Source organism: Terrapene carolina, unplaced genomic scaffold, assembly GCF_002925995.2.
Source record: "Terrapene carolina triunguis isolate 2854851 unplaced genomic scaffold, T_m_triunguis-2.0 Scaffold132, whole genome shotgun sequence".
Classification (NCBI taxonomy): Eukaryota; Metazoa; Chordata; order Testudines; family Emydidae; genus Terrapene; species Terrapene triunguis.
This window is the reverse complement of record NW_020664483.1, coordinates 13,613,228-13,629,792: the sequence shown is the minus strand read 5'-3', so window position 1 is coordinate 13,629,792 and position 16,565 is coordinate 13,613,228. Positions and strand designations below refer to the sequence as shown.

General features: G+C 43.6%; 1 protein-coding gene across 1 annotated transcript in view; it reads left to right on the top strand.

The window, feature by feature from the left end:
- The window catches only part of WDPCP (WD repeat containing planar cell polarity effector), a 236,389-nt gene that overhangs the window by 210,651 nt on the left and 9,173 nt on the right, over positions 1-16,565 (top strand). The window contains exon 15 of the mRNA XM_029911895.1: positions 10,790-10,937. Within this exon, the coding sequence (XP_029767755.1) occupies positions 10,790-10,937 (148 nt within the window). The remainder of the gene's footprint in view (positions 1-10,789; positions 10,938-16,565) is intronic.

Here is a 16,565-nt window from a genome sequence, read left to right as displayed (position 1 = left end):
GTACCTGCATGTCCTTATTGCCTCCTAGAATCAAGTGTACATGCAGTTTTGCTTTAGAAACCTGTACTTTGAGTGTTGCAATCTCCCTTTTGGTCTCGCGGGCACCTAGAGTTTAAATACAGTTCAGAAAACATGTTAGTGACCCATCTCCAGGAGCAGAGAATTGCATTGATTTGTTATCTCAACAATTAGGCAGTGTGTAGCAATTCCTTTTGAGAGATTGAGACACAATTAGCCAACTCTTGCACTCTAGCCTTGTTCCAGAGCTATCAACTTGTTATAAGCCTGCTCAGAAGTTTTCCGATGCTGTCCCAAAGTTTTGTGCACCTGGACATCTTCTTCTGCATCAACTTCAAAAGGGAGCCTTCTTGTCAAAGAGTAGCCAAAGTAAAGCCAGGAGTCTAGAATTCCAGGTCCTTCCTCTCTTCACCAAAAAATGCACCTACTCCAATTGCTTGTCTCCTATCTCCAAGTGGTTCCCTGCGCTGACTTCTGGTTTTCCACCCTGCACCTGTTTCTTCTCAACTGGAGTTAATCAGTCCCAGGACTTGGAGAGACTAATAAGTATCCAGCTGCACATCAAAGTTTCCCTCTTGTGGCAACTTTAGGAGTCCAGTCTGTTAAGCGGTTTCACTAACCCATCTCTGAGGCGTAGTGTTGAAAACAGATGGCATATGGGGGGCAAACGGCTAATGGAAATTGTCCCATTTCAAGACAAAATTAGATACATATGTTGTTGTGCTACAAGCTATAAGAAAGGCCTTATTGGCATTCTGGGGACTGTCATCAGAGAGGCCCGGCCGTTCTAATTGGGTCACAGTTCAATGGTGGTTGCCTACCTGTACTGGCAAGGGGGATACCAAGTGTCCCAGACAATGCTTCGAGTACAGCATGCTGTTTCAATGAGCAGAGAAGAACCTTACTGCCCTCATCCCATCTTGTAGGAAGAGCAAGTCATCTGAAGCCCAGAACTCAATCTTTCTTGTGGAAGGGGGTCTTCTTCCAGTGGTCCTTCTCTCTCTGCTATTCAGGCAGAAGTTTCTTGTCTAGGATTTCTTCACCAGTGAACATCCAGTTTTCCCAGGCTTTGTTCCAGGACCCTCTGGCCTATCAGGGGACATCTTCTCAGGCCTGTAGCCCAAGATTCTCCTTCACATGTTTCTAGACTCCTCCACAGAGTTGTAGTGGGCGGACTATCCATAGCATGTAAGTCCCTTCTGCTTCACTCTTCTGATGTCTAGGAGCTTTCTGGTGCCACAGTCAATTCATTAGGCCTAACAAAGGTCCCCTTAGCATTGAGTCTATAGTACAATTATTCCCTTTCCAAAAATGCCCTTAGAGCTCTTTTTAGAATAAATCCTTCCTTCAGATTGATTCTTCCTGCCTGGAGGCTGAATCTACTGTTGCAAGCTCTGTAGGTCTGCTCTTTGAAGACAAAACATTCAGTGAAAAGCATTTAACCCTTAAGGTTAGTTTTCTGGTGACCATTTTATTAGCTTGATAGGTCTCCAAGCTGGCAATAATTGTTGAGGGCCAACATTTGTGATGCTGCAAGCTATTCCTTTGTTTTTCTACACATGCCCTTCCTGTTTTCATCAGCTCCAAGAAATTGTGTTTCATCTTCGACTGATTGCACATGTGCATTCCTCTCTTGGTGTGCATGCACCCTGTGTGCAGTCACCAGAATTTTTTCCTTTGGTGGTACCCGTTAGGGCAGCTCGACTGCCCTCTGCTATCGCGTGCTGCTGCCATTGGTATAAAGGGTGCAGCCAACCCTGAGCCCCCTCAGTTCCTTCTTACAGCCCATGATGGTCGCTGCAACTGCTCTTCTTGCTTTTGCAAGTACTTTCCATGGACTGTGTTCACTTGTATTTTATTGTAAATGGTTTAGTGTTATTAAAGTTATTAGTATTTAGTTAGTTAGGTTTATTTACCCCATCTGAGGGGTTTATTCAATTCCCGGTGCATTGGTCATTGGTCTTACAGCCCCTGTGTTGGGTGTTGAGTACTGTATAAGTGGGATACACCCTCCAGTTTATTTCTTCCCTCCTTTCCACCTTCCCTCCCCGTCCTTCTTCAGGGACCCCTCTCACTAAGAACTTCTGAGTCAGGAGATTCACTCTCTCCTTCATTTGGGAGCCATAGAGGACGTTCCACAGAATTTAAAAGGGAAGGGTTTCTATTCCTGTTATTTCCTAATCTCAAAAGCAAAGGGAGGTTTCAGACTTGTCCTAGATCTGAGACAGCTCACAACTGTGTCACATGATAAAGTTCTGCATGGTCACTCTGGCATCCATCATTCCCTCTCTGGACCTTCGAGACTGGTACACTGCCCTCAATTTAAGAGTTGACTACTTTCATGTGCCAATACCCTGAGGGCACAGAAAATTCCTCAAGTTCGTAGTTAAGCTGGCACGTTACCAGTTCACAGTGCTTCCATTCGGCCTCTCTGCAACTCCTCAAGTGTTCATGAAATGTATGGTTGTGGTAGCAGCATTTCTGAGGAGACTAAGAGTGCAGGTCTACCCTTACCTCAATGACAGGCTAGTCAAGAGACGATCCAAAGCCCAGGTTATATCCAGCATTCGACTCATTCAGTCAGCATTCAAGGCCCTAGGCCTATTGATCAATGCAGAGAAGTCTACTCTTTGTTTGGTACAGAGGACAGTTTGTAGAGGCGGTGCTCGACTCTAGCCAGGTCAGAGCATTCCTCTCAGAGTCAAGATTCCAGTCTATCTGGTCTCTAGTGACATAGAAACATAGGACTGGAATGGTCATCGAGAGGTCATCTAGTCCACTCCCCGGCACTCATGGCAGGACTAAGTATTATTGACCATCCCTGACAGGTGTTTGTCTAACCTGCTCTTAAACATCTCAAATAATGGAGATCCTACAACCCCCCTGGGCAATTTATTTCAATGCTTAACCACCCTGACAGGAAGATTTTCCTAATGTCCAACCTAACCCGCCCTTTCTGCAATTTAAGCCCATTGCTTCTTGTCCTATCCTCAGAAGTTAAGGAGAATAATGTTTCTCCCTCCTGCTTGTACTTGAAAACTGTATCATGTCTCCTCTCCATTTTCTCTTCTCCAGACTAAACAAACCCAATTTTTTCAATCTTCCCTCATAGGTCATGTTTTCTACACCTTTAATCGTTTTTGTTGCTCTTCTCTGGACTTTCTTCAATTTGTCCTCAAGTTTCACCCATCACAACAGCCTGAAACTTTGAGGCTCGTAGGTGACATCGCCTCATGCACATATGTAGTACAACATGTGAGGCTGCACCTCATACCCTTCCAGACATGGCTGACCTCAGTGTACTCACCACGCCATCTTGTGCTCATTGTACCGGCACAAGTTCTAATTTCCCTGAACTGGTGGTTGGATCCTCCAATGTTTGTGTGGGCATTCCCTTCATCACCCTCAACTGTCAATGACTCAGACCTGCAGCCCCTCCTAACTCAGGGTCTTTGGTCATCGTGGGAGCTCTCTCCTCATATCAATGTCAGAGAACTGAGGGTGATCCATCTTGCCTGCCAGGCTTTCCTACCTCATATTGGGGGGAGAAACCTGTTTGTTCTTACAGACAACACCACAACTGTGTTTTACCTCAGCAGGCAGGGAAGAGCTTGCCTATCCTCCTTTTTCAGGAAGCAATTCAAGGCCTCTTGCCTTCCGGGGGTGCAGAATGAGCTAACAGACCACCTGAGCAGGTCATTTTCAAGTCACTACAAGAGGTCTCTTTGCCCAGATGTAGCCAGATGTATTTTCCAGCAGGGGGCAGACTCCCCAAATAGATCTATTTGCAAACAGGTCCAACAGAAAATGTTACCAGTTCTGTTCCCTGAAAGACCACGGTCCAGGCTCAATCACAGATGCCTTCCTGCTACCCTGGACAGAAAAGCTTAACTATGCTTTTCCCCCATTCCTCTCCTACACAGAGTGCTACTAAAAATCAAGCAGGCCCGCACTTAAATTATATATAAATTATATTCTCTATTGGACCTCTCGGTGGCATCTCCATTCTCACTCCCACTACACTCAGATCTGATCTCCTAAGACCACGGTTGGCTGCTCCACCCAAACCTACAATCCTTTCACCTAACAGCCTGGAAGAGCCATAGCTAAATCTCAGAAAACAGGCTTGCTTAGAGAAAGTTCACCAAGTCTTCACACAACACAGAATCAACCTGTGGAACTCATTGTCGGGATGTTATGAAGGCCAAAACTACAATGGGGTACAAAAAATAATTAGATAAGTTCATGGAAGATAAGTACATTAATGGATATTAGCCAAGATGGTCAGGGATGCAACCCCATGCTTTGGTTGTCCCTAGCCACCAACTGCCAGAAGCCGGACTGGACAACAGGAGATGGGTCACTTGATGATTGCCCAGTTCTGTCCATTTCCTCTGAAGCACCTGGCATTGGCCACTGTCAGAAGACAGGATACTGGGCTAGATGGACCATTGGTCTGACCCAGTCTGGCCATTCTTAGGTTCTTCCAAAGTAGCAGAAAGCCCTCTATCAGGGCCCCCTGCCTGTCAAAGTGGAAGTGGCACTCTGTCTGTGCTTGTCAAACCAGATTCTCGCTGATGCATTCATCCATCCAACACATACTTGACTACCTGCTGCACCTGAAACTGCATGGTTTCCTGAAAAAGGAGAGATAAGCGAGCTCCTCCCGGCCTGTTGAGGTAAAACATACCTGTGGTGTAAGAACAAGGCTTAGCAGTTTCCTCTATCAAGGTTCACCTGGCAGCAATATCAGCTTTCCACCCTTGCATGGATAACTGTTCGGTTTCAGGACTCACAGTGCTGAAAGCAATTCTGTTCCTTGGCTGAGGCCTGGTCTACACTACGGGGGTAAGTTGGCCTAAGTTACACAACTTCAGCTACGTAGGTTAGGTCAACTTACTGCGGTGTCTACACTGCACTGGGTCAACTGGAGAAACTCTCCCATTGACTTACCTTACGCTTCTCATTCCGGTGGAGTACCGAAGTCAACGGGAGAGCGATCTGCAGTCAATTTAGCGGGTCTTCACTAGACCCTGCTAAATTGACCCCCAGTGCAGCAATCGCTGCAGCGTCAATCCCCAGTAAGTGTAGACATACCCTGAGAAAGGTAATGCTTCCCTAGAATAGCAATAAAGGGAAGTTTGCAATCTACTATGACTTAGGGCTTGTCTATAATACCGCTGAAGTCGATGTAACTTGTGTTGCTCAGGGATGTGGAAAAAAACACACCCCTGAGCGACATAAGTTATATCGACTTAAAGCAGCGTCTACACCACGCTATGTCGGCGGGAGACACTCTCCCACCAACATAGCTTCCTCCTCTCATTGAGGTGGAGTAATTACATTGATGAGAGAACACTCTCCCGTCAGCAGCAGCACCGATGTAGCACGCTAGTGAAAACAAGCCCTGAGATACAGTAGTGATGAGCCTGGTATAAGAACCTGAACAAAACAGAATAGTCCAGTCTTCTATGTATACTTTCACTAAGACACTATAGAACAGGGGGCGGGCAAACTTTATGGCCTAAGGGCTGCATCGGGTTTCCGAAATTGTATGGAGGGACAGTTAGCCCAGCCCCCACTCCCTATCCGACCCCCCCCCTGCTTCTCAACCCCCTGACGGCCCCTCCCGGGACTCCTGCCCCATCCAACCCTCCCTGTCCCCTGACAGCCCCCCCGGGACCCCTGCCCCATCCACCTCCCTTGCTCCCTGTCCCCTGACAGCCCCCAGACCCTTGGCCGCTGATTGCCCCCCGCCACCCCATCCAACCCCTCCTCTCATTCCTGACTGCCCCCCCCGGGACCTCTGCCCATCCACCCCCTCCCCGCCTCCCTGTCCCCTGACAGTCCCTGGAACCCTCACCCCTGACTGCCCCCCGCCATCCCATCCAACCCCCCCTCCTTCCTGACTGCCCCCTGGGGACTCCTGCCCCCATTCAACCCCGCTGTTCCCCACCCTCTGACCACTCCGCCCCCTATCCACACCCCCGCCCCCTGACCACCACCCCAAACTTCCCTGCCCTCTATCCAACCCCCCTCCCCCGCTCCCTGTCCCCTTACCATGCTGCCTGGAGCACCGCTGGTTGGCAGTGCTACAGCCATGCCACCCGGCTGGAGCCAGCCATGCACTGCGCAGCACAGAGCACCGGGTTAGGCTGCGGCTCTGCAGCTGCGCTGCCCGACAGGAGCTCGCTGCCCAGAGCATTGCGCTGGCAGCGCAGTGAGGTGAGGCTGCGGGGGAGGGAGAACAGCAGGGGAGGGGCCGGGGGCGAGCCTCCCGGGCCAGTAGCTCAGGGTCTGGGCAGGAGGGTCCCGCGGGCCAGATGTGGCCGGCAGGCTGTAGTTTGCCCACCTTTGCTATAGAGTGTGCACTTCCACCTCTACTGATCCAGCCTTTGGCCAAACAGTTCTATCCTCCATGCTCAATAGGTTGTCTTTCCCTGATAGTTTTGTGGGACTGCTAGATATAGCCCATCAAGTTACAGATTAACCTTGTCCACCAAAGAAATACCATTTACGAGTAAGAAAATGTGTCTAGTCGATAGAGGAGTTAGGTATAAAACCCAGAAGTTTTGTTAGCCTATCCCCTGCTATAATTACTAAACAATAATGGTATGTTGATCATGTTATACCATGACAGGACCGCTTATCGCATGTGTTACCACTATATATAGATGTATATCTGCTCGTGCTCAAGCTAATTAGGTGATCACATGCTTCAGAAGACTTATCAAACGTAAAGCTGAAAATGCAGGCCTTTTTATTGCCAGGAGACTGCTCCTAAGATTGGAGTCAACGTGCCTGCAGGGGAGGGCATTGCAATAGCAGATCCCTGCCTGCCAAATCTGCTCCAGCTGGCAATCCATCAGAGCCTGATTTTGTCATATTTGGAGCACATTGTAGGACACGCCTCTTCGCTCTGGCTTTTCTGTGCTATTGGTACGTCCTGGGCAGTCTCTTGGGAAAAGTTAGCAAGGTTCTAGGGTAGCGAAGTAGATGCTCTCTGTTTTCAGCCTATAGTGTATTTTTAATTGAACTTAGTAAATAGCTTTGAGATGCTCTGGTGATGAGCACCTTCTAAATGTGTGTGATTAATTAACAAACAAACCAAAAAAAGACCCCACACACATACAGGGTGAAATCCTGGCTCCAGTGAAGGCAGTGGCAAAACTCCCTTTAACTTCAGTGGGGCCAGAATGTCACCCATGGACTTTATGCATATCCTCACATCAGCTAAGAGCAAAACCACCATAGACTCAAGGTGGAGCAGCTATGTAACACATATATGGTCATACTCAGTATTACTCACACTTCTGCGGTGATTACTTGCATGTAATTATCTCCTTTATCGTTTTAGGACAATATGTAAAATCTTAATTTCAATATGAAACAAGCATGTGAAATAAAGAAATGTATAATTCACATGAAATTAGCTAGCCAGGTGAAAAGATAATTTGGTTAAACGTACCAAAAGAAGGGGATATGTTTTGACTAGTTGAGCTATTATACCACAGTAACACTCAATTGGCCTAAGTACTTACATCGTTTGAGTGCTTGCATTGTTTCTTTCTGAGCAACATATGGCTTACTCTTTTAAATAGCAGTGGCTGAAGTCTGTCTGGTTCACTGGGAGTTCATTGGTATATATTTGCAACTCCTGAAGCAAAAAACTGATATTTTATCTTTAGAAGGAGTTACATTTTTTTGAACTTATTGAATTTTTCAAAGATCAGCATGAAGAGTTCTGATTAAATGCTTGCTTCAGCGTTTTAAAGGCTTCTTGTGTCCCTGTTGCCTAAGGAGGTCGTACATTACGATTGCTCTGTAAACATCAGATTGTACAGAATTGGCTGTGCATACCATGCAGAGCACACAAAGAAGAAGTCAAATGGCTTATCTTGCACTTATCAACTAGTTTATTTTTCATGCCAAAAAAAAAGCTGTATTTTTACAAGAGCAGCTGCTACTTTGTAAATATTTTAATGGCTTCTGTTAAGTAGATCTGTCAATTTTGCAAACAATATTAAAATAAGATTTTCATTCTGCCATGTGATTGCATGTCTTGAGATGTATTTTATCCCTGAAAGTCCTGTGGAGGAGACTTGAGAATGGAAATTTTTTTTTATTTGCAGGCACAGAGACCATAGCAAATAGGTGCATTTAAGTAATAGTGCATAATATCACCACCAGGGAAGGAGTGTGAGTTCCATCACTATTGCATGAAGTCTTCTCAGAATGCCCTTCTGGCTGAATAATATGAAAACCTGTCAATGGGCTAATACAGAACTATCTTTGGCTCTTCCAGCCAGGTGCTAGATGTTACAATCACAGCTGCCAGCAAATTTTAGGAGGAAGGCATAATCATACATATGGATTCCTTGAGCACATTGCTTTAATCTAAGAGTATGTTATCATATAATATTATCCTAACTGTTATCTAGACAAATGTGATCTTCGGACATTTAGCAAGATATAAGTTAACATCATAGCATTTTAAAATGCTTTAAAAATCCTTTAAAAATGAAATCTTTCGCGCTCTCAAAGAGAAGAGGCAAAGCCAGAAACTGATTTCTGAATTCTTTCAAATTTTGTGCAAATTCAAATTCAAGTCTCCAGATCTGAACTCAGTCCAAGATCCAAACCTGGAACAGGCCTATTTTGTGGTTCTGATATAACCAAGACTATACATTATCTTGAAAAGTTTTCATCATCTCAGGCTGAAATCTTGTGTGAACACCTTGTGAGCCTTCCAGTACCACCAGACCAAGTCCTGATTTAGCCCTGAACCCTACCCTAAACCTAATCCAGATATGAACCAGCCCATTTCTAATGTATTAGTGCCATTTTGGCTAGATCTCAGGTCTTTAAATTAGATGTAGGGAAAAGTAATTTTTTAAGAATGTCTAAGAAAAAATGCTTCAATATATTAAAAGTAAATCTGTGCCCACAGGAAACAGAAATCCAAGGATCCATAGTGAAGGTTTATATTTCTTCATTCCAAAGATCTTATAGCAATTGAGTCTCATGGTTTTGAGCTGCTGTTCACCTTCTCCTGAATATATCCTGTCATACTGTAGCACTAGGTCCTCTTATCAGGAATAGCATTGGGATGGTATGGACCATCATGTTTTCTCCTGCTCCACTGCCTCCAAAATATACAAAGGTCATTCTTCCTTCTTTCGTCCCACCTAAAGTGGAAGAAGCCACTAGTACCTTTAGTGAGCCTTTGGGGCCATCGTCATGTTCATGGTGTTATTGTTTTGCATTAAGGAATTCCCTCTCTGTCCTAAAAGTAAAAAAAGATGTAGGGATCAACTTGTGTATGACCTGACAAAATAATATCTACACGTTACATGTGAATGGACTTTGGTGGGTATTTTTAATTTTTTTAATGAATTTAGTGATCATGAAAAGGGCCAGAATGCCAATATTTATCCACAGAAAAGAGAGAACATGTACAAGCTTTCCCTTGCTCCCTGTTAGCCCTTTAGAAACTGAAGGATCAGAAACCCAAGTGACTTTGCCCTCCTAAGCTGGTGAGCACTTCTGGGTCTCTGGCCAAAATGTAAAATACAACAGTATGGTAACGCTTGCAGTAGCATTATGTTCTTCCCACTGCCCGTGGTGTTACCATGGGTATTGTGCAGATTAGGTAATACAGGATTCAGGGAGGTAGAGAACAAGGGGGAAAAAAACAGGATTTAAAGAAAAAAAGCAAAAGGTCTTATGAGTTTGAGAAAAACCTTTTAAAGTCTTTATCTGTAACAGGATGTTTCCTTAATCCATACTCTGCTAGCCTAGGGTTTGATTATGCTTTTTTTTTTTTTTAAAAGGGTCACACTTACAGTATGCAATTTTTCTACATCTTTTAGATGGTTTGGGTACTTTTCAAACCATTAAGGCTTTTGATATGCTAAAAGATGGTAAAATCTGATGGTAAAATCAGGGTCCTAAAGTCTGGGTTGTCTCTCTTGTAAACTGAAATTAAGTGAAACAAAAATAGTAGGGAAAATATGTTATGACTTTGTTTGAATCACTTTTAAAGATGTAGAGGGAAAGATTATGCAGTTCAGAAATGCTGATCAGTGTAGCTGTAGTGAAATGCTCACATGGAACACAATCTATGCCAGCCCCTTAGACCGTTGATTTTTGACAGATAATTTAGAGTGGACCATGTCTCTTTATTCACAAAACTCTTCCTCTGTAAACTCTTAGGGAGTTCCTGATACCAGGTAGTTAGAGACTAGAAAATGTTTTCCAGAGAACAATCAAGGGTGAAAAATCACACAAATATGCAGTTTCTCATGACTCAGAAAAGTATAACTATCTGGCTAGGCTTATTATCTCCATGTCAGAGAGGTTGCTGAGAGCATCCTGAGGCTGAATGAAAACTATCGCAGTAGATAATGGCTGTATGCCAGCGGTTCTCAACCTGCGGCCCGCGGGCCACTTACGGCCCAATCAGCACAGAGCTGTGGCCCATGTGACATCCTCAGGGCCATACAGGTGGTATTGGATGTGGCCCACATCATGCATTGTGGGTCATATATGCGGCCCACACTGGTAAATAGTTGGAGAACCACTGCTGTATACTCTCCCCTGTGCATTGCAAATCAAATTGATAAAGAGGGAACATTTTGTCTCCTGTGTTATGTGAACGTTTTGAAAGAATCCTAATTGTTTATTATGAGAGCAAATTGAGGATAATCAGCTGTGTTTTGTTCTTTGTGATGAATCAAGTCTAATATCACAACTTGATTATTTTTAACAGCTCTTTTGGGGCATTTAGACAGAGAGGATTCTTCAGATGAAGCTTTTGTCGCCCTATCTCTAACATCGCAAGAGGAACAGACATTTCAGGATGCCCTCCCCCCCTCTGGCTCAAACTTCAGACACACAGCACAGAGCAGTTCTAACAGGTGAGATTTGCTGAGTGGATGTGGTAAAAGTATAGCTTGTGCTGTAACTCCTATGCTTATAAAATTTGCAGATGGTACCAACGTGGAAGGAGTTGCAAGCACTTTGGAGGACAGTATTATTATTCAAAATGACCTTGATACATTGGCGAATTGGTCTGAAATCAACAAGATGGAATTCAGTACAGACATGTGCAAAGTAGTACATTTAGGAAGGGAAAAATGAAATGCAAAACTGATAGCACTGCAGAAAGGATTTGTGGGTTATAGTGGGTCACAAATTGAATGAGTCAACAGGGCGATGCACTTGCCAAAACAGCTAATTTTCTGGGGTGTGTTAACAGAAGAGTTTTATGTAAGACCTGTACGGTAATTGTTCTGCTCTATTTGCACTGGTGAGGCCTCAGCTGGAGTAGTGTCCATTTCTGGGTGCCACACTTTAGGAAAGATGTGGAAAAATTGGAGAGAGTCCAGAGGAGAGTAATAAAAAAGGTTTAGAAAACCTGACAGAGGAAAGGTTAAAAAAAAACTGGGCATGTTTAGTCTTGAGAAAAGACGATTGAGGGGGAACTTGATGGTCTTCAAATATGTTAAGGGCTGTTATAAAGAGGACTAATCCATTGTTCTTCATGTCCATGGAATGTAGGCCAAGAAGTAATGGGCTTAATCTGCAGCAAGAGACATTTAGGTTAGATATTAGGGAAAACTTTCTAACTATAAGGATCGTTAAGCACTGGAATAGACTTCCAAGAGAGGTTGTGGAGTCCCCGTCATTGGAGATTTTTAAGAACAGGTGAAATAAACACTTGTCAGGGATGGTTGACGGTATGCTTGGTCCTGTCTCAGCACAGGGGCAGATGGGCTAAATGGCCTGTCAAGGTCCCTTCCAACCCTACATTTCTATGATTTCTTATACAGTCGAGGAAAACTCCCCTTTCCACAACACTGAATGACAAGCTGCTGAGTAGGGGGGAGGAGAAAGCAGGCAATTGACTGATATATATTTAATGCTGGTCTTCTCACATCCTGGGATTTTTAGATTATGTTGACAGCTCTTTTGGCTTTCAGAAGAGCTCTAAGCATTTTCCTAGAAAATATTATCCTAAAAAGGAGATTATATTGCTCGGTGTCATGGCCTTTGTTCCCAGCAATTGTAAAAATTCAAGAGGAGGAAAGATTTTTATTAAACCTTAATTTAGGCTCTTAAATCTATATTCAGACATGTAGGTAAAAGTAAAAGCTTTCGCGGTGCTGAGCACTGGCTACTGAAGTCAGTGACTTCCGCATCTCTGAAAATTAGGCCACTTTTACTTAGGTCCCCAAGAGCCTGGTCTTGAAAAGTTTTACTCATGTGCTTAGCTTTACGCACAGGGAGGAGTCCCACTGCAGTTGTGGGACAGCTCCTGCAAAGCACTTAAGCAATGCCTATGTGCCATTGGCTTCAAGACAAACACATCCTTAAGTGCTTTGCTGAACAGGGATGCTGTCCTGAATCAGTAATACAGTGTATGAAGTAGGCACACATATAAGTCTTTGCAGAATCTGAGCCTAAATATAGATTTAGCTGCCTAACATTAAGTACCCATGTTTGGATGCTAGTAGAGGAAAACCTTAGGACAGTAGCAGCAGCTATTGAACGTTTTGCTATATTAAATACAGACGCAGAGGTGCTGAGAGGGTGCAGAGGCAGTACCAAGAATACGTGTGTTTTTGGAGTACTGAGCATTTATAACAAAATGATATTTAAATACCTATTTTTGTTTGCAAAAATGCAACTTCTCTGGCCTGAAGTACAGAAAAGGCAGAAGGACTGGCGGCAACAAGACGTCGAGCAGAAGCCAAGGTGTGAAAAGTGCACACGACCCTAACAAAGTTCTCTAAGCCCATCACTAGACTGCGGGTCTAGGACTGCCTGATCTGGCAGTCCATAGGATCTCTCTGTAAGAGCTCTTATTGCTATTGCATCAAAGAATGGATGCTGTGCCGGGGATTCTCATCTCAATGGAGAGGAAAACTGAATAGCTCACCCCTAGAATGGCAGACTGGACAGATGCCTATAGAGGTTGAAACTGAAACATTGAGAAGTTGGATACCAGACCCATTTGAAGAACCTGTGCTTTGGATAATGGCTGCTGGCAAAAGCATGAAACCTTTGCTTTTTATAGGATTTTTTTTTTCTTACAGCACTATTGACATCAATACAAAAGAAAACTGCTGTCGGATCCCTGACATAAAAAGATTTGGTCATCTAGATATGTGCATTAATTTCACCAAGGACTGCATATTTATATTGTCCTCTTCCTTGCCATTTCTTTCCCCTACACCTCCCTGAGTTGTCACCTCCTTCTGTTATTCGTTTTCTAACTTACCTAACATTGTAAGTCCTTTGGGACAGGGAATCTGCCTTTTATTTATTGGTTTCAGAGTAGCAGCCGTGTTCGTCTGTATCCGCAAAAAAAACAGGAGTACTTGTGGCACCTTAGAGACTAACAAATTTATTTGAGCAAAAGTATTCTTAAAACTACAATACCCACCTGCTGAAGTGAAAAAACAGATTGACAGAGCCAGATGAGTACCCAGAAGTCACCTCCTACAAGACAGGCCCAACAAAGAAAATAACAGAACACCACTAGCTGTCACCTTCAGCCCCCAATTATAAAACCTCTCCAGCGCATCATCAAAGATCTACAATCTATCCTGAAAGATGATCCCTCACAGATCTTGGGAGACAGACCTGTCCTCGCTTACAGACAACCCCCCAACCTGAAGCAAATACTCACCCAGCAACCACACATCACTGAACAAAAACACTGACCCAGGAACCTATCCTTGCAACAAAGCCCGATGCCAACTCTGTCCACATATCTATTCAAGTGACATCATCATAGGACCTAATCACATCAACCATGCCATCAGGGGCTCGTTCACCTGCACATCTACCAATGTGATATATGCCATCATGTGCCAGCAATGTCCCTCTGCCATGTACATTGGCCAGTCTCTACGCATAAGAATTAATGGGCACAAATCTGACATCAGGAATCATAACATTCAAAAACCAGTAGGAGAACACTTTAACCTGTCTGGTCATTCTATGACAGACCTGCGGGTGGCAATTTTGCAACAGAAAAGCTTCAAAAACAAACTCCAACGAGAAACTGCTGAGTTGGAATTGATATGCAAACTAGATACAATCAACTTAGGCTTAAATAGGACTGGGAATGGCTGAGCATTGAACATTGAATCTATCTCCCCATGTAAGTACTCTCACACTTGCTTCTTATCAAACTGTCTGTACTGGGCTATCTTGATTATCACTTCAAAAGTATGTGTATATATATCTCCTCAATATTATGTTCCATTCTATGCATCCGAAGAAGTGGGCTGTAGCCCACGAAAGCTTATGCTCAAATAAATTTGTTAGTCTCTAAGGTGCCACAAGTACTCCTGTTCTTTTTGCTTTTATTTATTGCACAGAACATGTTGCATATATGGAACTAGTAAAGTAAAGAATAATAACAATGAGAACAGAGGTACCATGATAGTTAAGTGATGGATTTACAAGCAGGAAGGAAAGTACTAAGTATAGCAAGAAATAAAAATGGGCAACTATTCTAGGGGAAATGTAATTTTTATTTTCTCAGATGCATTCTTGATGCCTTCAATTCTATTCCTGGTAAAGCTCATGGTAATTTACAAAAACAACTCTTATATTTTACGGAACACAGTTGTCGCTTCACACTACATTAAAAATGCCCAGTTAGGAAAATCATTTGTCAGATTCTTAAATGGAAGCCCTCGTTTTCTAAACCTGGTCTATGAACTGAATTTCGGAATAAGATCACATTGGTACTTCACAGTTCGTATGCAGATTTTATTTTTACCCTCCTGTGTGGTAGAACTTTTCTGGTAATTTCGTAATAGTTAAATAATATTATACTTACATGTTGGCAAATTGTCCTAACTGCATGTATGTAATTGCTCCAAACATGCCAGAGATTTTCAAAGCAATCTAAAGGATTTGGATACAACCTGAACCTCCAACGTTTAGCGTGAGATTGTTGTCTGTAAACATTTGGGAGGGGTACACTGCTGCACTTACATAATACAACAATTTAAACAACAGTCCAGAACGGGGACCAATGCCAACATGCCTCTAATCCAGAAGTATAAATGTGCTATCCTTCCTTCAGCTCACCGTTTTCCTTATGAAATATACTACACCGGATAGTTATATGCAGCCCTGCATCTGGCTTTGTTGGTCTTCCCGTGTCAACTAATCCGGCGTTCAGCTTCACTTGTGCTTCTTGGCTTGCTGACTTGACCAGTTTAACACAGGCGAGCCCAGGTGGGTCACCACAAGTTGCTGATCCTCACTAGAGGCTCTTTGCAATCACTGAAGCTGCATAAACTGCTCTGCCTTCCTGAGGTTTTTGATTACCTCCGGCCAAGCTGGTGAATATAAAGGAAACTTCTGACCCTCACTAACCGCTCCTTGAAACTGCTAAAACCCTCTGGATGCAGCTGACCCTAAGCAAGCAGATCCAGTGCCCTGAAGTTTTTTGATTGCCTCCTGCTGAGCTACCAAATATAAAGAAAGTTTCTGACCCTCACGATTGGCTCTTTGGAACTGCTGAAACTACATGAACCCAGCCAACCCTAATCTGAGTTTAAAAGAAACTCCTGTAACAACTCTCATATATTGGCTCAAAGAGTAATTGACGCCTGCTAGAGACCATGTGACTCCAGGAAACTTTCCTGGTTCAAGTCTGTTAAAAAAATTACAAGCAAACAAGATACAAGGGCTCAGAGATGATTTACTTGCCTTTTCACATTGCCAGAGGTTGATTTTCTCCCTGCACATCTGTTGTCAAATCTGTATCAGACATGTTCCCCTTAGAAGATTTTTACAGAGGAAAGGAGGTCTGCAAAGATACAGGCCTAGGAATCAGGATGTTTTAAGTTCTGTTCCCACGCTGCCACAGTCTCTGTGACACTTAGTCTCTCTGGCCAAGGTTTTCAAGAGTCACTAGTGATTTTTGTGAGCCTAACTTGAAACAACTTAAAAGGGCCTGATTTTCAGAAGGTGGCTACATGCTCGGCACTTCCTGAACACCCTGTACGTCTTCTCCAGTTGGTCCTCCAAAAATCAGTAGTCACTTTAAAAACTCACCTTTTGTACCTCAGTTTCCTCATCTCTAGAAGAGGATTATGCTTGCCTTCCTCGCTAGGAAGTTAAGTTTAATGAAGTTGTGTTTGTAAAATACATTGAGCTCCTCAGATGGGAGGCACTATTTGACTGCAAAGCGTTGTTATCATTCTAACCGATTTCCCATATCTGACATTTCTGCTGTCCACTTCAGCTCAGCCTCCAGCCACAGTTTCAAAGGAACAGGCATGAAACGTTCTCCCTCTTCCACTGGCCCAAAGCTGTTATAAGCTTGATCACTTTTGTTTAGCTATTGACTGTCTCTACTTCTCCTGCTGTTTAAAGCTAGTCTTTCCGTGCTTATGTATTCCACTCACCAATGAGGTAAAGTTAGACTTCGCTATTTCATTGCCTATTTACTTCTAAATTCTTTCCCTCAAGAAAAAAAAAAAATCAACCTTATCACAGTTTTACTGCCTTTC